This window comes from Ambystoma mexicanum, chromosome 12 (assembly GCF_040938575.1).
Source record: "Ambystoma mexicanum isolate Mex_15411 chromosome 12, UKY_AmexF1_1, whole genome shotgun sequence".
NCBI classification, from domain to species: domain Eukaryota; kingdom Metazoa; phylum Chordata; class Amphibia; order Caudata; family Ambystomatidae; genus Ambystoma; species Ambystoma mexicanum.
Window position 1 is genome coordinate 513,421,028 of NC_090936.1, and position 24,638 is coordinate 513,445,665.

The following is a 24,638-nucleotide window of genomic DNA, read 5'->3' on the forward strand; positions in this document are numbered from 1 at the left end:
GCCCCGTCTTTTAAAGTCCTTCCCGATTCTAGAGCTCAAGTTTTTTCACAGGCAGAAGACAGACCCTAGTGGTCTAGGAGCCAGCTTGTAGGCAGGTCAGGATAGGGTTCAGTTGCAAGAAAGTCGAGAGTTCCAGAGGATATCTCCTCAGACAAGTAATTATTCACTACAGAGTTAAATGAAAGTTTTCAGGGACTTCACGGAAAACTCCCGATATGCGTTCCAGCATTAGGCCTGGGCAAATGGTATTGGCAAACTCGACACACGACTCGCCCACTCAGCCACACAGAATCGACGCAAGATTTTAGTTAATTATTACCCAAGCAAACGCAGTACCTTAGCTTTGAAGAGGAGCTTGGAGATGGTTGTCTTCCTGAAGCAGCACAGCACCAGGTCCTTGGATACTTGGTGTGGTGTGTAAAGAAATGGACACTGAAGGGAAACTGGCAGCAACAGTCGACAGGGGAGGGTGCCAACAAAGTATTTTTTTATGGCTTCTAATGGCTCTGCATATTTGGCGCCCGCTTACAGGTACCTGATGAACGAATATTGCTGGTCGGATTCCTGTCACACTCTCGGTCCTGCAATCTGGTGAGGGGACTTCAGGGATTCGAATAGTGTCTCTGGAGGTTCAGCAGGTGTCCACCAAGGTTTCGGCGTGAATAGGACTTCAGAGGATCGCGCACCGGCTCGAGGTCCCTGGGTATTGACGGTTTGCAGCTCAGCAAGGTTGCAGCTCGTTGAGGGATAACTCAAAATGCATGTCTTCACGGGACTAATGGATCTCACAAGCCTCTTGGTAGGAGTCCTAGTTTTCGGGACGCCGAGGCCACTTGGAAGAAAGGGTTAAAACAGGCTCTCATTAAACAGCAGGCTCTCTGGTCGCTGGAATTTGTCACAGCTGTCTTTTCTTCATCTTCCTCTTTGGATTTGGTTCCAGTGGTCGACTTGTCAGCAGCTTCCAGGATCAGAGTATTTATCGGGAACTACAGCGTACCTTCTGCAAACTCTTGCTGCAGTTTACAGAAAGGGAAAGCCAATCATGATAGCCAACCACCCAGTGTCAACTGGTTCCTTTCATGCACGATCGAAGGCAAAGGGCTGCAGAGTTTTGTACACCTTCCTAGCTTCTTGCCTTCAGACACTCTGGAGCCTCGGCGGGGAATACAAAGGATTCCTACCAAAGACAAACTTTAACCCAGGACGGCAGAAGAAGACCTAAGAAACAACAAGCACACGGGAAATGGTGAAAAAAGGAGCCCACCATTCTAGCAGACTGGTGACCCTCCTGTGCATTAACCGCGGCTGATTTGACAGACTGCGAGGAGTAATGACAAAAAGTCATGAGTTTCAATGCCACCAGCCATTAAAGTTAACTTGCTTTTGTAACAAAAATTTACCAGTACAATCAGAAAGGGGCTAGGTCTAAAGTCCCAGGAAACATTGTGTTTACAAAGGTGAACCCAGCCGAGGGATGTCCACTGGAACTGTTTAAAAGGACATTAAGAGAAGTGAGAGGAAAAGCCATAGTGAACCTGGCAGAGGGAGGTTGAAAGTAAAGAGGAGTCTGCGCCTGGAAGAGGGGGAGCCAGGGGTGAAGCGATTACCCAACGTGAACCGTGGACACAAACTTTCATTTTGTTATTAAGTAAGTCAGGCCCACGAAGACCAGAGACTTTCAAGGGAAACAAGACTTGGCCATCGCCGGTCCTGACAGCTGCAACTGGATCTGTCGACTTGTGCTGAGAAAACTTGAGTGTTTTCTGTGCTCCAAGCTCCCATCTTACCCTGTGCTCAAAACATGAGGAAGGGAGTTCCAGGCTACTGCATCCTGACATATTATTTTCGGGCACTTCTTTCCTTTCTTGAAAATCATCCCAAACCCTTATTTTCATTAGTTGTAGGGTTTGGCAATAGGTTTTTTAGTATAGGCCCTTTTTATTTTGATACAACGCCTCTAGGACTGCCTTATTTTCATTTGATGGTCGATGCTTGCTCCCATCTTAGATGTAGGTTTAGATAAGGCGTTTGTCTAACTTGTATACAGTTTAATAAACACCCTTGATTGAACTGTGATCACTTGTCTCTTTACTGTTGCCACCATGAGTTCCTCACAACTAGCCTAAACCATTTGGGGCATGATGGGCTCACAAAGAGCCTGCATGGTCAGAAAAGCCATTTTGAGCCTACCATGTCGTCATCTAGACAAAGTAAAGGCCTTTAAAACTAAATGCCGGCAGCAGAATATAAAGGCAAGTGGTACCCCAATGTCTACCAAAAAGGTGTATTGGGCTACCAATTCAGTATAATGGTTTGCATCCTTGGTGAAGCCGAAATTAAAGCGCTGCTACCACATACCCATTGCCTAAAACCAATTTATAGTGACCCAATCAAGCTAGGGCAAAGAAACGGACCACATCACAGGGTACGCAATACCACATACCTTCATAATGGATAAATAGGGGCAAAATGGCAGAGAGACTTCAGGAGAAGTCCCTCCTTTCCACCAAAAAAAACGTTTAGGAAGAACATGACAATGGAAAAAGCAAAACACAGATGAGTCCCAGAAAGTGGCCCTAGAATCCCAAAATAGGAATCATAGTTTAGCATTGGGTTATGCGATAATGTGTACTTTCCAGGTCAGCTCTACAAAACAGGGTATTCTTTTAGTTATGAAATTCAAACATTCATGCATTTGCACTTTGACAAGAACTGTAAAAATGCTTGGTCTAGTGCAGAAATTGTACATTGGGCTCAGATCCCAGCTTCACCTCTTAGTCTCTGATCCTGGACAACAGAATTAACCGGTCACATTTGCCAGTACCTAACTAATTTCAGTATTGTCAGCCCCCAAGAGTGATTTCGAGGTAATAGTTGTCGGAGAGTTTTTTTAAAGTCGACCTGTGGTAGGACTTTACAAAACTATCCGCTTGGTATACACTGCTCCAACTTCTAGTACAGGCTTGTACCCCTCAAGGTTTTGGTAGTATGGCATAGCAGCCAGGCTTACCTTAGGAGGGAGATGTGAGCTATAGGGCAGTATAGAGAACTTAGAATATACATAGGCCCAAAGAAACACTTACACACTTGTTATATGAAAATAGGAATGTATTTTATATATACACAAGGCAAAGCTAAATCTTCAGATAGTTAACTACTATTTCAAAGCTATTAAACACAATAGAAAACAAATGCATTAATTCAGGTGAGTAAACCACAATGTAAACCTTATACGGTTGAAGAATGCAATTAAAAGGTAAATAAAACTACTCTCTCTAATAGTAACTCAGAATATTCTGTTGCAAGAATAAAATGAATGAACAGCAACAATAGCAGGTAAGCACTTTTTAAGACTTGAAATACTTTTCAGAGGTTTAAAGGCTTTAGCGGTTCATCTCAATCGATGTACGAGTTCTTAAAAGTCAGATAGGAGGAGAAAGCAGGTGAGGCACAGCTGTAGAAAAGCCAAAGTTCCAGAGGATTCTTCAGTTACAAGTAAGTAGCAAGCTTTCGTTAATAAAAATGGTTCAGGCACTTTGGAGAAGGTTCCCTGAATGTGCACAATGTTATGACAGTTTTTCTAAAGTCCAACTAAGGGCTGTTGGGTAAGAATTCGTAGAGTCCAACTGGTGTGGGGCTTTACAAGACTTAGCTCTTGGTTTTAGGTAACCCATCTTTTAATATAGGCCTATACCACACAAGTTGGTAGAGTGACTGAGCAGCCAGGCTTATCTTAAGAGGGGTAATGTGCGCTGTAGAGCTGTACAATGAAATTAGTAAATACAGGTATCCAAGTAAACACTGACACACCTTAAAGTTTTAGTATACATATCTATATACACACAAGGATAATTAGACAATCTTTAAAAAGCCGCAACTAATAGTAACGTTAATCCCAAAGTTAGGATTCAATTCAACAAGATCAATAAAGTAGGTGAGTAAACTTCTCTTATGTTATACATATTCCAGCACACTGAGTGATGTCATTTGAGGACAGTAATAACACTGATTTGTGATCACCATTACAATATTGAGTTTCAAGTAGGGAAATGTTAGTCTGATCAGAACATACTTCTTAAGTAGAAACGCAGGTAGATTCTCCCAGAGGGATGTAGGCAGTATTTTATCCCAGCAATAATAGTGTTCAACAATCAAAACCTGTGAGAGAGGAAGCACTTCCAAAGCCAATAGGTTCAGAAGAGGGCCTTTAGGGAGCCAGGACAGCCAAAGTCAATGGGGCTAGTTCACAGTTCTGATGCGCTCTTCTTAGAAAATGTTTTTAAAATAGTCGGTAGTTCAGTAGAAAATCACAGAATCTCAAGAGAAGCTACCTTGAAGAAGCACAAAGCTGAGAGGCCAGTTGTCAACTCAAATGGGTTTAAAATGGTACTCCCCATTAGGAAGCACCACAATTGGTAAATGGTACATGTACCCCAAGGTTCCACAATACCTGAGAATTGAAGAATTGGTTCCAGCTGGATGCCTTCCTGTTGCAGTGTAGCAGACCCTTGTTCCTGGTCCTTGGTCGTGGTGATGAAAGGGAGGACGTCTGGCGGGCTCCTACATCAGCACTCGAGAGAGGGACTCGGCAGCAATGGATCCTCCTTGATTCAGTCGCCTTTTGTGGTTTTGGTGCCTTTTTCTAAGCGCCAAAGAACGAACAGCTCTGTTTGGAAGTTACTTGATCCCTCGGTTCTGGACTTTGGTGAGGGGACTCTGGGTGAAGATTTCCTGCTTCTATAGGGTCCTCTGCATGCCCACAAAGGTTTGGCCGGATTCACACTTCCGAAGACAATGCCCTTGATGATGGTCAGAGGTCCCTGGGCATTGGGATTCTGCAGCCTTGGAAAGTCACAGCAAGTCGGGGGTTGTGCCAAACTGAAGCTCGTTTTAAGGCTAGTTGGTCCCACCAGCCCAGTCGAAAGAAAAACAGGGTTGGCACATGTATGGGAGAATTTCCATTTTTGGTGTTTAATTCCTCCCTCCTTAGAGACCCCCAGCTCTTTTTGTGAACTTTGGGACTTTGTACTTTTAATTCTGTTGTCTTTCTTTTGGTTGTTAGAGTCTGACAAACTCGTTACCCTTTCAACAATTAATGGCTGGTGGCAGTGGTTTACTTTTCACTACAGTTGTGTGTTTTTACAGCGGGCTGCATTTGCAGCTGCAGTACAGCACCCGTGGGTGCCATTTTTGTCAAAATGGCCCCGGTCGTCTTTTTTTGCCATTTCTTGCTGGAACAGTCCTTGTTGAGATTTACTCTGCGTGCCAAACCATGTTTGGTCCCTTTGTTCGTTTTGTCTTTGGCGGGATTCACGAGTGAAGCCTGCCTCTGGCTCCAGTATTTCTGGCAGGGACAGGAAGTGAGGGAGGTGCCTAAAACGCACTCTGCTTAATCCCCTTGGTTACAGAAATGCACCCAAAGGTGATTGGCCGGCTGGCTGTCCGGCAAGGACAGCCACCCTGCTGTGTAATTGACAGCTTGGCTGGAATTAATGGGAGAAACCTGCTTAAAAGGCGAGGCTTTTTTGCTTTGAAGGCAGAGTCGACCACTGGACAATGGAATCCGAAGAAGAACTTGGAAGAGACGCCTGCTGCAACTCCTGGACCGTTGGTTTGCCCGGTGAAGCCCTGCTGCTGTGCTGAAGCTCCGAATTCGCCTCGACTAGAGAAACCCGGCAAGAACGACTTCTCCCCTTGAGTTGGTGGTACCAATCAACTCCAAAGTAAGCCCGTCTGGTTATCCTCTCGAAACTGGCTGTACTTCTGCTGCTGCTGGAACCGAAGTGCCAGGGAGAGGAACACCAGATTGAGTGCGTTGCTTTTGAGTCGGACATGAGCTTGTGGAAGATCCTCCGGACTCCCAGTAAGCAGGACTGACCGAGCTTGAGGCACCTCAATAGAGTGCTGGAGCCCAGATGCGGGGAAAGTCCAGAGTGGTATCCGAGAGTCTGCGGTGGTGCTATTTGCTAAAACGCGAGGAGCTGAAACCGCAAAGTGGCACTGAATAGAGGTTTGTCCGTGCTGCCGCTGACCGTCCCATTGCAGAGCAGGAGTCCCCAGACATCCTTCCTCTTGTCCCCATGACTGAGGCCCAGGAACATCAGGATTTGCAGAGCTGCACAGGAACAGAAGCCAGCTCGAACCATTTCTTCTAACCAAGATACTGTACAGTCTTAGAGAACTTACCTCTTGTTGTTGTAGCCTTACTTGATCTCAGAGACTTGTCTTGGTAGCTTCTGTAGAGTTGCTTGCATCTTCTACCCCTCACAAGCCTAACAGCTTGTGGCCCTACATTGATTCTACTTTTTCTACAAAGACTTCTAAAACATTGTGCAAGACTTTTACTTACCTGCAAGAAGTGCTTCAGCTCACCTAGACTTTTGCCAAATTGACTTTGGCTGGCCTGGCTCCCTGAATGACTCTTCTCTCCTCTGCCTCTTACCTTCCTTCCAGGAAAGGATTAACTTACTTTGCATTGGGGGGTTCAAAAGTACTTGCCTGCTTCAGAATATTTGTGTTATCTGTTGTTTTATTCTGAACCTCTTTTCTTTGACACTCAGCTAAGTACTGCTCTAAATGTACAAGTGATATATTAATGTCCACAGTGTCCTAGCTATTTAAGTCACCTGAGGGTGTAGGAAGTGTCTGTGTGCCATCCCAAATGGGTACTTACTGATTTAGAGAACCTAAGAGTGTGAATTTCTAAGTGTATTTGTGTTAATATATATTGCCCCTTCTGAAGAAGGCTTATTCAAACTGACTGTTAAATTAATAATGGTTTAATCAAGAAACCTTGAGTGTAAGTGTTTATTTGGATACTTGTCACTGTGAATCTCTGTGTAACTCCCCTACTGCTCACATTGACCCCTCTTGAGCAAAGCTTGGCTGCTCAGCCACAGTAACTGTTAGGGAAAAGTCTCAGAAATGTGCTAATTCCCTCCACCTTAGAGACCCCCAGCATCTTTGCTGGATTTTGAGGACTTGATTTTTTTTAAACTGGAGAGAGTGAGACACTTTTTCCCACTGTCTCATGTATTTTAATGTGATTTTTTTTAACACTGTGTTTATTTTGGTTGTGGATTCTGACGAACTCCATAGGCAAACTTTTACATTGTGTCACATGACACCTTCAGTGCAGTGGCACAGGGAAATCTTCCAGATTTCCGAAAGGTTAAAATACCTTCTCTGGGCTGAAACTCCAAATTCGTATTGACAGAGGAGCCCCCTGCAAGGATGACTTCTCCCCTTGAGTTGGTGGGACCAATCAACTCCAAAGTAAGCCACCTGGACATTCTCTCTGAGCTGGTTGACTTTCCACAGAGTTGCTGCTGGAAAACGAAACGCCACGGAGAGGAATACCAGATTGTATGCGTTGCTTTTAAGCTGGAGAAGAGCTCCAGGGAGATCCTCCGACTCCCAGGAAGCAGGTCTGACCAAGCCTGAGCCCCCTCAACAGAGTGCGGGACACCAGAAGCAAGGAAAGCCTATCTCGACAGCCAGGAACCGCGGTGTTGCTATTTGTGGTAGACGCAAGGAGTTGAAACACCGAACAGCCACTTGTTTGAAGACTGCCGGTTGCGAGCGGTGACCATCCCATTGCAGTGCAGGAGTCCCCAGAAGTCCTCCCTCTTGTCCCCACGACTGAGACCCAGGAACACCAGGATCGGCAAAGCTGCACAGGAACAGAAGTCATCTGCTGCACTTTTCTTCAACCTAAAGGTACTGTAAAGTCTGAGAGAACTTACCTCTTGTTGTGCTACCTTGCTTGTCCTCGCTGGAGACTTGTCTCGGTTGCTCTTGTAGAGTTGCTTACAGCTTCTTTACCTCACAAGCCTAACCAGCTCGTGGCCCTACTTTGATTTCTTCTATTCTACCAAGACTTTTTAAACATTGGAAAAGATGTTCTACTTGCCTGCAAGAAGTACTTGACTTTTGCGAACGTAACATTGGCTGGCCTGGCTCCCTGCATGACTCTTCTCTCTTCTGCTTATGTGTTTTGCCTTCCTACCAGGAAAGGGTTAACTGGCTTTGCATTAGGGGGTTGTTTTGAAAGTACTTACCTATTTAAGAATAACTGTGAATACTTGTTTTATTCTGAACTCCCTTCTCTTTAACATTACTCTCAAGAATACTCTAAATGCAACATTAATATATTAATGCCAACAGCACCCTAGCTATTGAAGTCACCCCAGGGTGTAGGTAGTGTCTGTGTGTCATCCCAAATGGGTAATTGCTGATTTCAAAAACTAAGAGTGTGTATTTTTTAAGTATATTTGTGTGTTGCTTTATATTGCTCCCTTCTGTAGAATGCTTACCCTAACTGACTGATACATAAATTAAAAATTGTTTAATCAAGAAACCTTGTGTGTAAGAGTTTATTTGAATACTTGACACTGTGAATCTCTGTGCAACTCCCCTACAGCTCACATTGACCCCTCTTGAGAAAAGCCTGGCTGCTCAACACGCGACCAACCTGTGTAGTACAGACTTATACCAAAGGTTGGGTTCCTATTGCCAGAAGGTCAGGGTTATTGTAGTGCACCCAAAGGGTGCATACAATCTCGCCTAACAATCTCGCTGCATTGTTCTTGTTTTCTTGGAGGGCTGCAGCTAAGCCGTTATTTGCACCCCTCTCCAGGCTACCCTGAGTCTCATTGGGGTGAACCACCCATTGGGTCCTAACTTGATAAATTGGTTTATAGCGAAAGGTTTGAATACAAAAGGATCGAATGCAATAGTTTTGAATCAAAAGAACCAGAAAAAAAATATTTGAATGCACGTTTTTTTTTGTTTTTTGGGGGGAGGGGGTCCCCCCAAAACCCCTGTTTTTGGGGGGGAAACGCATATTTTTTTCCTATACGAAGGCAAAAAAAAATACATTTAAAAAAAGGCATTCAAATATTTTTTTTTCTGTCCTTTTGGTTCAAAACTATCGCAGTTCGTAACAATGTATTCAACGCATTGACTGGACACCGATAATTAGTTACTGCATACCTGAAGAAACCTCGATAGACTGCTCTGTCTGCTGCTTACCTGCTTCTTTCTGCCTCAGCCCTTGGTCACTAGACCCCACGTGTCCCCTTGACTCGGTGAGAATCACCTAGTATAGAGATGGACTTCTGAAGATTTGTTACATAGAGGTTAACTGAAGTTATAAGAGTTGATCTAAGGTATGCTGACTCTGTATCAGTAGTTTCTCTCACTTTTTGTTGCTTTATCCTGATTTAAAGTGGGCTACCTTTTATTCTATTGTGATATTACTGTGTGAATAGTACTGACTTGATTTACTTCTAAAGCCTTAGTGTATATAAAATAAATCACTATTTGTACATATCTTCTAGTGTGTCCGTGTTTCCTTGAAGTATATTCTCTAAGTACTGTGTGCCTCACTGCAGCCCTTCTCCCTCCTAGACTAAGCCTGGCTACTAAGCCTGGCTGCTCAGTCATGGCTACCAAACCTTTGGGTTGTTCAAGCTAAACCTATGTGGTACAACCCTGTCACCTAAGGTGGGATTTTGCGAGTTCTATCACAGACGGCAACTTGTGAAAAACTCCCAAACAATGAGTTTGGCATTGCACAACTGTTTTTATACCTACAAAATCATAAAAATAGATCTGCTGCCACAAGCTTGTCTTTACGCGTATATTAAAGTAACCAAAAATGCCAAGTGTAAAAGGCTAGTGGGATACTAATGTATCCCTATTGCCGTGATTCTGTGTGCAATGTTAAAGTTACTAAAGATGAAAGATATTAAAAAAGGGAAACCTAGTTTTTCTCAGTACTGATAGCCTGAAGGACTGATCATTACCCATAACAAATGAGCAAAAGGCAGGGGGAAGTAATGCTGAAGGCTTAACTTCGCGCAAAAAGTCAGAACATGCTCAAAAGCAAAAAAGACTGAGGGGTCCATAGAAACTATGAAGTGAAAGTTGCAAAAAGAGATATCTTTCCTAACCAGTAATATGGCTCATTGTGTTTGTTGGATGTTAGGGAGAATTCTCAGAAATGTTCCAATTCCCCTCTGCCTTAGAGACCCCCAGCAATTTTGCTGGAATCTAGGACTTTTTGATTTTTAACTTGGAGATAGTGGGACCTTTTCCCACTCTCTCATGTATTTTTCTGTGATTTTAACTGTTTTTCTTTTGGTTTGTGCAGTCTGACAAACTCCATAGGCATCTTTTTACATTGCGGCACACAGCACCTTCAGTGCAGTGGCACAGGGAATTCTTTCCGATTTCCCAAAGGTTTAAATACCTTCCCTTGGATAAACTACTGTTTCCAAGAGCAGTGAAGTGAAATTGACTTTACTTATATTTGTGACTTTCTAGACCCAGCACACACTATCTTACAATCGGGTGCTGGAGGGGTTACTTAGTATCCCCTTAGTATAGTGTCTCATGTAACATTTTTATATTACCCTTTCTGCAAATAATTGCTGGTGGCAGTGGTTTACTTTTAACTACCATTGTGTCTTTCTACCGTGGGTTGTGTTTGCAGCTGCAGTACAGCACCCATGAGTGCCATTTTTGTCAGAATGGCCCCAGTCTTCTTTTTTCGCCATTTCTTGCTGGAGCGGTCCTTCTTGAGAATTACTCTGTGCGCCAAACCATGTTTGGTCCCTTTGTTTGTTTTGTCTTTGGTGGGATTCACGAGTGAAGCCCGCCTCTGACTCCAGGAAGTGAGGGAGGTGCCGAAACTCAGTGTTTAAACCTATTGGGTACAGGAATTCGAACAGAGGTGATTGGCCGGCTGGCTGACCGGCAAGGACAGCCACTCTGCTGTGTGATTGACAGCTAGGCTGGAATGAATGGGATAAACCTGCATAAAAGGCAAGGCTTTTTGACTGGGAAGGCAGAGTTGACCACTGGCCGAAGGAATCCGAAGAAGAACTTGGAAGAGACGCCTGCTGCAACTCCTGGACCATTGGTTTCCCGGTGAAGCCCTGCTGCTGTGCTGAAGCTCCGAATTTGCCTCGACTAGAGAAGCCCTGCAAGGACGACTTCTCCCCTTGTGTTGGTGGGACCAATCAATTCCAAAGTAAGCCCGTCTGGACATCCTCTCGAAGCTGGCTGTACTTCTGCTGCTGCTGGAACCGAAGTGCCAGGGAGGGGAACACCAGATCGAGTGCGTTGTTTTGACCCGAGCCGCAGGAAGATCCTCTGGACTCCCAGGAAGCAGGGCTGACCAAGCCTGAGCCACCTCAATAGAGCGCTTGACCCCAGATGCGAGGAAAGTCCAAAGTGGTATCCGAGAACCGCAGTGGTTCTATTTGCTTGAGACGCGAGGAGCTGAAACCGCAAAGTGCCACTGAATAGAAGTTTGTCCTTTGCTGCCAATGCCCGTCCCTTTGCCAGAGGCCCAGGAACAACAGGATCTGCAGAGCTGCACGGGAAGAGAAGCCAGATGGAACCATTTCTTCTAATCAAAGATACTGTACAGTCTTAGAGAATTTACCTCTTGTTGCTGTAGCCTTACTTGATCTCAGTTGAGATCTGTCTTGGTTGCTTCTGTAGAGTTTCTTGCATCTTCTACCCCTCACAAGCCTAACCGCTTGTGGCCCTACATTGATTCTACTTTTTCTACAAAGACTTCTAAAACATTGTGCAAGACTTTTACTTACCTGCAAGAAGTACTTCAGCTCACCTTGATGTTTGCCCAATTGACTTTGGCTGGCCTGGCTCCCTGAATGACTCTTCTCTCCTCTGCTTGTGTGTTTCACATTCCTTCCAGGAAAGGGTTAACTGACTTTGCATTTGGGGGTTCAAAAGCACTTACCTGCTTCAAAATATGTGTGTGATCTCTTGTTTTATTCTGAAAACCTCTTTTCTTTGCCACTCCTCTAAGTAATGCTCTAAATGTACCAGTGATAGATTAATGTCCACAGTGTCCAAGCTATTTAAGTCACCTGAGGGTGTAGGAAGTTGTGTGCCAGCCATCCCAAATGGGTACTTGCTGATTTATTTTGGAGTATATTTGTGTGTTACTATATATTGCCCCTTCTGAAGAAGGCTTATTCAAACTGACTGTTAAATTAATAATTGTCTAATCAAGAAACTTTGTGCAAGTATTTATTTGGATACTTTGTCACTGTGAATCTCTGTGTAACTCCCCTACTACTCACATTGACCCCTCTTGAGATAAGCCTGGCTGCTCAGCCAAACTACCAACCTGTGTAGTACAGACCTATACCAAAGGATGGGTTCCTATTGCCAGGAGGTCAAGGTTGTTGTAGTGCACCCTAAGGGTACTGCTCCAAATCTTGCCTAATATTAGAGTTAGGCTTTATATAGCAAAACCATGTTGGAATTGTATGAAGAAAACTTGGGAATTGTAGACCATGAAAATAAGTAATGTTTAAGACCTTGTGTATTAACTATAGAATTATAGTATTGTTGTTTCATTAATGTTAATATGATTTATTAATGTGGTAACCGAATATTAAACCTCAAAAAGGGAATAAATCATGCAACAATAGACATGTGTAGCTTGAATTATCCTGAGTAAACGTGAGAAGCATGTTATGGTAGAAAGTTTAATGAGTAAATATTTTTTTTTTTTTTGCTTTAGATTTACCACAATAATGTCCTGGAGTTCTGTGTCGTGACCGCTGACGAGAATGAGTGTAACTGGATGATGTTTGTACGCAAAGCTAGGTGAGCAGTCACTTCTTGCTTGTGCCATGACACTTTTATCAGAGCCATGGACCCGCCAGCTCAACTGCCCTGTGATGATATATTTGTTATCTACAGGTCATGCTCTTACACCTGGACAGGGCACCAACTCCAACTTTATACTGTATCACCAAGCTTGCGTAGTGCACTGCACCGGGTGCCATGTAAACCTCACAAACATCCAGCTCCAGTCATGCCATGCTACCCACCCTAAACTGTCCAGAAGCAGCAATGTCATGTCACACTTCCACAGAGCAGTGGTAGCATAATGTGAACCTAGAACACTGTTTGGTAAAATGGGTGCCATGACAACCTTACTGCCCCGCACTAAAAGTGTCACATGACTAAATTTGCTGTTTTAATAACACAGAATGGAGCTACCGGTTTAGTCATAATCGGTGTTATCTAAAACCGTTTTCACTGGACCAAAAATGAAGCAGTGTTTCGTTTAGTTTGCTCAGTAACGTGAAAAGAAAAGTAGTGAACACTTGTATTTGTATGCTATGCAGCAAACATTGTTAATTACCTTTCTTACCATAGCGCAAACATTTTAGACGGTGACAAAACCGGTTTCCTCCATTCTGTATTATCTGATTGTTTATTCAATTTATATCACTGGTGCAAATGTCAAGTAATCTCGCCCCAGGTCTCCCACGCTACCCTCACACACTTTCTAGCACTAGTGTGTGAGACTTGCACATCCTAGCACCACGATAGTCCCTCTGCTGTGTTACGCTTGGATCACGATTGCAGCCTCAGACTTCATCAGATCTCTTAACTGCTCTTCCATTTTGGCTCTATATTGTGGTTTTTGTGTAGTATTAATGTGGGTAGAATCAAAGACTCTAGTCTTTGGATTCTGGACTGTTCGATTCCCGTATATATATAACTTCATTCTTGAAGTTCTCCAATTATTGTTTTAGGAATCCAGAGGAACAGAATTTGGTTGCCTATCCCCACGATGGAAAGATTTACTTTTGCACCTCACGCGATGTTGCACCTGAACAAGAGCTTCTCTTCTATTACAGCCGTGATTACGCTCGGAACATTGGTAAGGAAAGAGTTGGGAAAGTCAGGCTAAAGTCTTTCCAAAATAACACTTACAGAAATGTAAAATGCTTGAATTCAGGATTTTAGAAGCTTAGTATTAGAAAGCATTGGCTGACCCACATTACTTGTCATTCATAGTTTGGGTGTTCCATGTTAAGTAATTAGGTAGATGTTCATTTTTATGTGAAATCCCCTTCACATGTGTGTTAGTTAAGGTTTTCATATATATTATAAATCTTCCTGACCTGTGTCAACCCCAGAACTGTTTTGCTTTGACTAGGTAACTATTTTACCTTGTGCCTAGGTGAAGTGGAATCCTTTTCCCCCCTCCCACCTAGTATTTTTTGTGCCTCGGTGAAGTGGAATCTTTTTCTCCATCTCACCTACTATTTTACTCTTTTATGGGTGACCTTTTTTATTATCTCTCTCTCTAGCGTATGGTTGACGTTATAGTTTCCTACAAGGTTTGGGCTTAGCCTGGGTTGCCTTATGGGCTCCTCTGTTAATTTATCTTTCATGTTCTTGGGTGAACTACAGTTCCCAAGTAGTAGGGGTATTTTCATCCCCCTTTACATTTTCTATAGTTAGCCAGCACACCCCACTTTATGTGGAGTGCTGGGGAGATACAATGTATCCCCTTTCATACTTACCTGGTAACATTTTGTTACAGTTGCAAGTTTCCTTGAGTCGCTGGTGGCAGTGTAACACGTTTATGACTTAAGTCCTCATTACTCGCAGGCTGTTAATTCAGCCTTGGTAATGCAATGAAGGGCCACCATTTTGCTAAAATCGTGGGCTCCTTTTTCTGCTTTTTCTTGTGTGCTTGCTGTTTCTGAGGTCTTACCCTGCCATTCAAGGTGGGAACAACCTCAGAGGCTGTTTTGTCTTCGGCAGGAATCCTGTGGATTCCCCAACAAGGCGCCAGTGTCTGGAAAGGCAGGAAACGAGGGAGGAGCCAAACTCTTTCACCTTACCTGAAAGGAACAATCGCCCAGGTTGGCTGTCCTGATTGGACATCCAGACCACCACTTGCTGTAAAATGTAGGGAGAGAATGCAGAAGTTGTGCTGTAGTTCCTGTTAAACTCTGAAACTGGGAGCTGCTGACAAGCTGACCACTAGAGATGAAACTGAAGATGAAGAAACAACTGCCATAGCGATTTCCAGTGACCGTAGAGCCTGCTGTTTAAACAGAGCCTGCTGTTACCCTTCCTTCAAATCGACCTGGGGATCCCAAAAAGGGCGACCCCGACCCAGAGCCTGGTGAGATCCACTAGACTCAAGAAGACCTGCATTTTGAGCCATCCCATGTTGTGCTGCGAACTTGCAGTGCTGCAATACCCCAGTACCCTAGGACCTCAAGCCAGTGAGCGTGGCACGGCCTTCGAGCTGGTAATTTGGTGGCATCCTGCTGGTCCTCAAAGACGTGAATAGTCCGAAAAAAGTCCCCTCGCCAGAGTGCTGGACCTTACAAACAAAGGGAATCCAATCTGTGATATTCAGTCAACTTCTGGCTCCTGAAAAGGGTGCCAAAACCACAGAGCCCCATCCAGCCATGAAGAGACTCTTTCCTGGAGTCTTCCCCGTTGATCCCTGCTGCAGAAGCCCTTCCAGTGTCCGGTCTTCAGTCTTCCTGACAAGGAATTCAGTGACCAGGTTGTTGGCTGCAGATCTTGAAGTCGTCTTGCTGCAACTCTTCTTCCGTGCTAAGGTACTGTGTTGGCTGCGGTATTTACCTACCGTAAGCCTGGGTGATTTCTGTGTAGCTTTGGGGTGTTACATGTGATTTGGAGTCCTCTCATCCAGTTCAACCAGGCCCAATGCTGGAATCCTCCTAGGGTGTCTTTTAAGAAGTGCCCGGACTCCAACTCTAAAGTGAACTACCTGCTTGTTTGAATAGTCGTTCACTGGAACTCTTGACTTTTTCTGCAACTGAACCCTATCTCACCCTGCCTACAGTTGGCGCCTAAACCACTAGTGTCCCTCTTCTGCCTCTGAGTGAACTTGTGCAATAGAACAGGGAAGGAATGAACAAGTAAAGGATTCTGTCTTGAAAAGTATAACCAGTGTTTGAAAGTACTTACTTGTGACAGAGTTGGTTGGTAATTGTTACTCTGAGAGTGAACAGTTACAAAATGTTCTTACCTTGAATTTGTGTTGTGCCATTCTGAAAAGTATATATACGGTTATTTTACTCACCACCTGTGAATTGGTTGTGCCTCTTCCACAAAAGTAATGCTGTTGGATTTACTTTACTGTTCCTGTTAGGATATAAATGTATGAGTGTCCCAATTGGGTCTTGCTTTGCCTGACTTGCTGTTAGCCTGTCTAGAATAAATCTATCTTGGGTTATACTTACCTTTAAGTTGCTGATGACTCCTTTTAAACGTATATGGGTTTTACTTAACTTGAGTTAGCTGTGTGCCATCCTAAAATAAGTTAGTTATTGCTTACCTCAGTCTGTCCCACTGAGATGAAAAGCAACTGTAATTGTATATTACACCAAAAAGTCTTACTCACCCAGTATAACTGTGTGTTATCCTGAATAATAGTTATAGGTTGTTACTGTTCTTTGAATGAGTGTTCTCCTAATCAAAAAAGTATACTTGTAGGTTGGTTTACTGTGGGATTTCTTTACTGTGGGATTTCTTTGCTGAGTGTCACTTCATAACTGACAGGGTCTACTACCCTTGACTTACTGTAAAGCAATCTAAAAGTAACTGGTGGTTTTTACTCCCGATAAATAGGTGTGTCCTGCACTAAATGTGTTTTATAAGGTTTGACTTCCCTAGAAATACTGTTTGTTTTCTGAAGAAAGTTTATGCTTTGGTCTGTGTACCTTCAACTATTTTGTTTTTATAATGTGTTTGACTCTGTAACCAGTACTTGCTCCAGGACGGAACTTGGCATACTTGTATTTATAATAAACCTTTGTTTCATAATACTGCTGGTTGTCAGTGTTTCTATTGAACCCTTTGTGTACTACAGGTTCTTTGTACATTCCTACAGCCCTCTCTCCCTCCTAAGATAAGCCTGGCTGCTCGGTCTACGCTACCATATACTCAGGCAGTACAGCCTTATACTAAGAGTGGAGTCTTGTACTGTCTCATTTGAATGGTTTTTCTAAAACCTTAGTTGGACTTCAGAAAACTGTCCTAACATTGTGAGTCCCCCTGGCACTTTTTGCTGGACTACTGGATTTTGGGTCAGTTCCCCTGAGTGAGCGGGAACCTTTTCCCGCACTCACTCTGTCTTTTATCCTATCCTTGGGACCCTTTTCTTTTTATACCTTTTTCTTGGAGTAATGCTTTCCTCCATGTGTTGTGGCACCCGTCTTTGACTTTTGCAGCACACCGCACACACTGTGCAGTGTTGCTGGGAGCCACTTGGGTTTCCGTTTTAATTTTCTGTTATTGCTCTTATGGGAACACATGTTCTCAAGGGCATGGGGATATTTGTATCCTTCCTATCTTTTTCGATTGACCCAAATTGTGATAGGCTATTCAAAATTCAGCCATTACTGAAGCACTTTGCACAGCGATTTTCTGAGGTGTATGTTCCTAGCCAGAGCATGTTAATTGATAAACCTTTGGTATTGTTAAAAAAACAGCTACTGTTCAAGCAGTATATTTCAAGCAAGAGAGCACAATATGGAATCAAGGTTTATATATTGTGTGAAAGTACCACTGGGTATGCCTACAGCATGAAAGTCTACACTGGAAAAGACTCTAGCATAAATCCTCCCGGCTGCCCAGCCCATTTAGGGACCAGTGAGAAGATTGTGTGGGATCTTGCCATATCATTGTTCCACAAGGGTCACCAATTGTATGTGGACAAATTCTACACAGGAATACCACTGTTCAAGGAATTGTACAACATGGGCACACTGGCATGTGGTAGAATCTGCAGTAACTGCAAAGGCTTCCCCAGACAACTTGTTTTTAAGAAGCTGGACAAGGGAGCATGCATGGCATTGCGGCATGATGAACTGTTGGCAGTAAAATTCTGCCACCGAAGGGATGTGCACATGTTGAGTACTATTCATGATGAAAGTACTTCCCTTGTCACTGTACACGGGCAGGCTCAGCAAGTGCTAAAACCCAAGTGTATTCTGGACTACAACAGGTACATGGGGGGGGGGGGGGTAGACAAAATAGACCAGTTACTTGAGTTATACCATGTAGAGCGTAAGACTTCCACGTGGTACAGGAAGTTGGCAGTTTACCTTATGCATCTAGCTACATACAATGCATGTGTTGTATATCGTGCAGCCGCTCTAGAAAACAAACTGACATTTTTGAAGTTTGAATTAGCAGTTTTAACTTCACTGACCGTTGTGCATGTACCAACTCCCAACTTTGCAGAAGTAGAGGATGTAGCCAGATTGCAAGAACAGCACTTTGCTGATTATGTGCCTGCCACACCCAGGAAGACAGAACCATACAGAAGATGTAAGGTGTGTACAAAACAAGGAAGGAGGAGGAATACTCGGGTGTACTGTCCCCAATGCCCTTCAAAGCCAGCCCTCTGCCAACAGCCTTGCTTTGCTTTGTATCATACTAAGAAAAAATATTGGGAGATCAAGTGATTTCCTGAAATGCCCATCTTTCCTACAAAGTGGCCCATAGACTCTCAATTCATGCAACACCCAATTTACTTGTGTCTTGGAAAAGACAACACCATTCAGGCTTCCTCCACTTGAGGCGTGCCTCACCTTCCATCAGCATTAGAATTGCAACTGCAAACTTCTTGATGGCTCTGGCCTTGGAGAACACCAATGAGCTCGAACTGAAGTAGATATAATTTGCATTTTCCCTGTACATGTGCAAGATCCACTAAGTCGAAATCATGGGCTCCCAGTGGCATTGATCCAAACAACTATCAGCATGTTTTGTTAGAAATTTTGAAATTGCGAACAATTGCATGATCTGATGCAGGTGGGAAATTATGTGCTCTGTCTTATACTTTATACAGCTTCTTACGGAAATAGTTTGTGATCATGGTGTTCAGATATCAAACACAAATGTATTGGAATCACTGTATTTTGTTGTTAGGTGTCATTTTTCTTACTTTTATGATGGATGACATATGCATTTGTAATTGAACGTATGAACGTTGTTTTGTTTTTATCTTTTTTATATTATAAAAATATAATCGCCTAATTTCTGTGATAGAATTTATTTTAATATGGGAGGTATCCTACAACATTTCTACAAAATCAGTACTAACACATTATATTCTCCTAGTCTAAACATGTATGTGTCCCTAAAGAATACCTTTGTTTACTTTTATCTAAATCCCACCTCTATTACCCAGTTAACTTTAAACTAACTATATGCCTCAGATAATTTTACAGCCACTATGAGAATTTGAAAGAAGGTCACGTTTTGAGGTACCCCACCAGCCCGTTTGTCACACTTTATTCACGTGCGGGTTATACTCCACATTTGTTCCATCGCTCCCATCCCATAACATTTCCTGGTTCCCCATTTGTATTTTTACATGTTGATTTTCCCTCTATTTATTCATTCTGTATTTCTTCCACCCAAATCATCTTGGTTTGGACTCAATAGATCGTCTGTCCGGTCGTATTTGTCCACTTTTTAGGCGTGCTTTGCAGCAAGTTCCTGGGACTTTCACTGCTCAGGCCACTTAGTCCATTACTTTTCATTTTTTAATGTCTTTTTGCATACCATTTTAAAACGTGGAGAGCGTTCGGCCACTTCTTGGGGAATTCAACGATATAGGAGTTTTCACAGGAGTTTGTCCACTGTCAAAACCACACAGCAGACACATTTGTGTACGGGCATCTGGTTAGGTACCTTGACTCTTCTCTCTGCTCATAGGTTCGAGTGCCGCCAATTCTGCGGGTATATAGGGTTCTCTTTCTCCCCACCTGTAATCTAAAACGGAATGAGTTTCCTTTGAAAAATAAGTGTCTCTATCGTCAATATTTTTCCTTTCAACCCAATCCTTTAAAACCCATTTATGTGTTACCTTTAAACATTCCTTCTTGCTAAACAACCTCCATTAGATTTTTGAACATCCCTGCCTCCTAAAACAAAACTTTATCATATCATTTGGTTCTTTTTATGCAAAAGCGACTTTTGCGTACCCATTAACTTTTTTCTTACTGTATTCTGTCTAATACCGGGACCTGGTGTGTTTTCAATAAACACATTCACCTTTGTCATTCGGGTACGGGCAAGGGGGTCAAGTTTCTTCCTAACCTAAACCCTTTCTCCTTGCTGATAATAAAAAATGTTTGTTTCTGGCTTTTTTTCAGCCCATTTAACTTGTAGGCTTTTCCTGACTCGTTGCTGCACATAAGAATCAAAATTATTTTCTTTGGTCCTGTACAAAATTTGAACCTGTTCTTGGTTTTTTCGTCTGCTTTGCTGCAAGTGCTTCATCTGCTTTGCTGCATGTACCACACTTAGATGGAATTCTCAATTTAGCCTGCGACGCATCTAGATAGAAATGTGAATGTTAGCATGTACCACACTTAGATGGAATTCACAATTTTTGCTTGCGTCACATCTATACAGGTTTGTGAATGGTAGCATGTACCACACTTAGCTGGATTTCTCAATCTAGCCTGCGCCTCATCTAGATAGAAATGTGAATGTTGGCATGTACCACACTCAGATGAAATTCTCAATCTTAGCCGGCGTCACATCTAGACAGGATCATGAATGTTAGCATGTACCACACTTAGAATGAATTCTCCATTTTTGCTTGCGTCACATCTATATAGGTTTGTGAATGGTAGCATGTACAACACTTAGCTGGAATTCTCAATGCAGCCTGTGCCACATCTAGATAGAAATGTGAATATTAGTATGTACTACACTTAGATTGAATTCTCAATTTTAGCTTGCATCACATCTAGACAGGATTATGAATGTTAGCACATGCCACACTTAGATGAAACCGTAATGATGACAAGGGCAACACCCGGGTGGAATCATGATCACTAGCCTCCTCACATATAGACAGAATTTTGAATTATTTCAAAAAAGGTAGCAGGCGCTCCTCTCCAGAACAAGTGTACCAAAAGCAACCGCATACACGTGTTTCAGCCTTGTTGGGCCTCATCAGTTAGGTGAAGCTTTGTCTCTCTGAGCACAGTGAGCAGGGAGTCCACGTCTGGTTGCCCCCAGGTAACTCAGGGTGACCAACCCCAAGTTCCTTTCAAACATTTCAAAAAAGGTAGCAGGCGCTGCTCTCCAGAAAGAACATGGCATGATAACCTGTTCTGAGATGAGAGTTTGCAGCACACGCTTTTTGCTCACTGTACCTTTCACAGCGGGACAAAGACTGATATGCAAATGGATACTTCCCATCTGTGAAAGGTACAGTGAGCAAAAAGCGTGTGCTGCAAACTCTCATCTCAGAACAGGTTATCATGCCATGTTCTTTCTGGAGAGGAGTGCCTGCTACCTTTTTCAAAATATTTGCGGGCAACCCGACGTGGACTCCCTGCTCACTGTGCTCAGAGAGATGGTGACAGTGCGCGGTACAAATATCCTTTAACATTGTGAGATCAGCACACCCCACATTATGTGGAGTCTTGAGGGGCTACACTTTATCCCCTTTCTCACTGCGCCTGCAACTTTTTGGTTACAGCGACAAGCTAATCTGAATGGTTGGTGGCAGTGGTTTTATCCTACCTCCTTTGGCACAATTGTTACTCCCAGTCTGTACTAGCAGCCGCGTTAGTTTACAGAAGGGTCACCATTGACCCAAAATGGTGGCAGTGTTCTTTGTTCGACCAATTCAAGATGGCTTGTCCTTTCTTGGTCCTTCTGCGCAGGGTGGGGGAGGTCCTGGGGTAACTTTGGTCTTCGGCAGGATCCCTTTGTGAAGCCCGCCAGTGTGTCTGTGAGGACAGGAAAAGGGGGAGGACTCAAACTCTGCTGTTCTGTGTCTTCTGTTGTGCCTGCCTGGAACCAGTTTCATCTGGGAAGGACATCCACCACCAACAGTTTGAATGGTGCGTGGGTGCCGATTGGCTGGATTCCTGCATAAGAGTCATGGATCTGAGACTGAAGACAAGTTGACCACTGAAACTGAAGAATCGACTTGGAGGAAAAGGAGAGACGCCGCAGCCACTTCCAAACGACTGGATGTTGGATAAGATTTTCATATTTATGACAAATCTTCCTAACCTGTGTCCGCCCCAGAACTTTTTGCTTGGACTTGGTGATTATTGTTCATTGACCCTAGGTGAGTGGGACTTTGTTTTTTCCCTCTCAGCTAGTCTTTTGCACTTTTTATGGGTAACCTTTTTATGCCTCTCCATAGTGTGTGCTTGAAGTTAGTTCCCTATAACTGTTGGGCTTAGGCTGGGTTGCCCCTTTGGACTTCCCTTTTTAATTTCTCTTATTACCTCTTGGGTGAAATCGTGTTCCCAAGAAGTAAAGTGGGATTCCCATCCCCTTTATATTTTATGTAGTGAGCTAGCACACCCCACCTTATGTGGAGTGCTGGGGAGATGCACTGTATCCCCTTTCTCACTTACAATTGTAATAAAAAGGTAAACTAACTTGAATGGCTAGTGGCAGTGAAACCACTTTTATGACTTTGTCATTATTACTCGCTGGCTGTCAAATCAGCTGCGTTGATGCACAGGAGGGCCACCATTTTGGTAGAATGGTGGGCTCCTTCATTTTTCACCATTTCTCGTTTGATTGTTGTTTCTTAGATCTTCTACTGTCCTCGGTGGGATGGACCTTGGTTGAAGTTTCTATCTTCGGCAGGAATCCTTTGTATTCCCCGCCAAGGCTCCAGACTGTCTTTGAAGGCATGATGCGAGGGAGGAGTCCAGAACTCTGCAGCCCTTTGTCTTTCACCTTGCTTGAAAGGAACCAGTTCCTACTGGGGAGCTAGCAGTTCTGATTGGACAGCCACCCGCCCCTTTCTGTAAACTGCAGGGAGAGTTTGCAGACGTTGTGCTGTAGTTCCTAAGAAATAATCAGATCCTGAAAGCTGAGTGCAGTGCAATGTCTTCCAAAGTCTGAATCCTGCTGAGAACTTTGGTTGACTACTGCTGGACCTCTAGAGACACAATTTGAATCCCTTATAGCCCCTCACCAGAGTGCAGGGCCGAAAGAGTGAAGAGAATCAGACCAGCGATATTAGTTTTTCATCAGGTACCTGTAAAAGAGCGCCAAATCCACAGAGGCGTGAGAAGCTGTAAATAATCCTTTGTTGGAAGCCTCCCCCATCAATGACTGCTGCCAATTTTACTTAAGTGTCCATGTCTTCAGTCTCCAGACCAAGGACCGGATCCTCTGCTGATTCATCCTGAAGGCATCCACCCAGAAGCTCTTCTGTTCTGCTGTTGAGGTACTGTGTTGGCTTGGATAATACTTACCTTGAGTCTTGTGTGAATTCCGTGAGGCTGAGTGGGTGATTTGTTTGGTTGGCAGTTTGCCCATACCATTTGCCCAGAACTAATGCTGGAACGCATATAAGGGAGTCTTCTGTGACGTCCCTGAACACTTTCAACAAACTTTAAAGTAAATTCTTACTTGTCTGTAGAGCTATCATCTGGAACTCTTGAGCGCCCTGAGGCCTGCGAGCGTGCTGGCACTATAAAAAGAATTCTCTAGAATAGAACTGATTTGCTTGAATCTGACCCCTATCTTGACCTGCTTACCGCCAGCTCCTAGACCACTAGGGTCCTTCTTCTACATCTGACAAAACTCATGCTATAGACTAGGGAAGGACTTTAAAAGATAAGGTTTTTGTCTTGAAAACTATAACAATTGGGGAAAGTACTTACATGCTAAAGAAGTTAGTAAGTTAACTATCTCTGTAATAACATGAGTTGCAAAGTGTCCTGAAGTTTATACTTACCTTTAAGTTGCTCGTTGCCCCCCTTTAAAAAGTATATATGTTACTTTATGTACTTTTAATGGTGTTTCCTCCCTTATAAAAAGTAATAAGTGTTGGTACTGTTTTATCATTTCTAAAGTGAATGAGTGCAAATACCTTCCAATGGGCTGTGTGCTCTTCTAAATGTGTGTTATTGGGTTTTGCTTTCCCTGATCTGCTTAGTGCAGTTCTAAAACAGTCTTGAAGTTAATACTTGTCTTTTAGATGCTTGTAGCCTCTTAAAAATGAGTTCTTACTTATCTATGAATTACTGGATGCCATTCTTACAAGAATAATAGGTTCCTTACTTACATTGAAAAACATTGTGGCTTTCCTAAAGTGTATAATTGGGTTTTGCTTTCCCAGAACTGCTCTAGTGCACTTCTAAAATAGTTTACTTTGTCTGTACTCATCGTTGAGTCGCTTAAGGCCCCTCTAGAAAGTATACAAGTTAAGTTACTCCCTCTGAACTATGTTCTAAAATATAGAATTGGTGTGTAACTGCAACCATTCATAATAGAAGAAACTTGCATATATTGCAAGATTTACTTGTAACAGTGTTAGTCTAATTAAGTGTGCCTATAACTGAATATCACTGTTTCTGATGCTTGTGAATCTGCTTAGAATCACATGCTGTGGATATAGTCCAGCATCTAGTGGTAACCGCAGAGTATTGCATCTTGTCTTTCGAGGATCGAAAGGGGACGTCGACATAGGCGTGTCTGTGACACTATCCCTAACGTAACGTGTAGTGCACCCAGAAATCCTCACGCGTCGAGGTACCTCAGATTGTTTTTTTTTCGCCCAGCTAGCTGCTCGCCTTATGCAGAGCTCTCACCTAAATTGCAAATTTGTTAAAATTCCGACCTTTGGTCATTTAAATAATATTCGTCCCCTCTTCGACGATTACTAAACTGAAGACAGAAGAACAGACTTCGACGGCTGGCGTTCCGGTCGACGCTGTCGACAGCGTGGCCGGGCCTTCTGGCCGGCCTACACAGTAGGGAGAGTGGGGTCTGGGGATTCCCTTTCTTTT

At 43.3% G+C, this 24,638-nt stretch overlaps 1 protein-coding gene across 5 annotated transcripts in view; it reads left to right on the forward strand.

The window, feature by feature from the left end:
- The window catches only part of PRDM4 (PR/SET domain 4), a 617,560-nt gene that overhangs the window by 298,181 nt on the left and 294,741 nt on the right, over positions 1 to 24,638 (forward strand). For all 5 annotated transcript variants that reach the window (XM_069628794.1, XM_069628793.1, XM_069628795.1 and 2 more), the window contains 2 exons: positions 12,569 to 12,654; positions 13,596 to 13,723. In XM_069628794.1, coding sequence (XP_069484895.1) covers positions 12,569 to 12,654; positions 13,596 to 13,723 — 214 coding nt within the window. The remainder of the gene's footprint in view (positions 1 to 12,568; positions 12,655 to 13,595; positions 13,724 to 24,638) is intronic.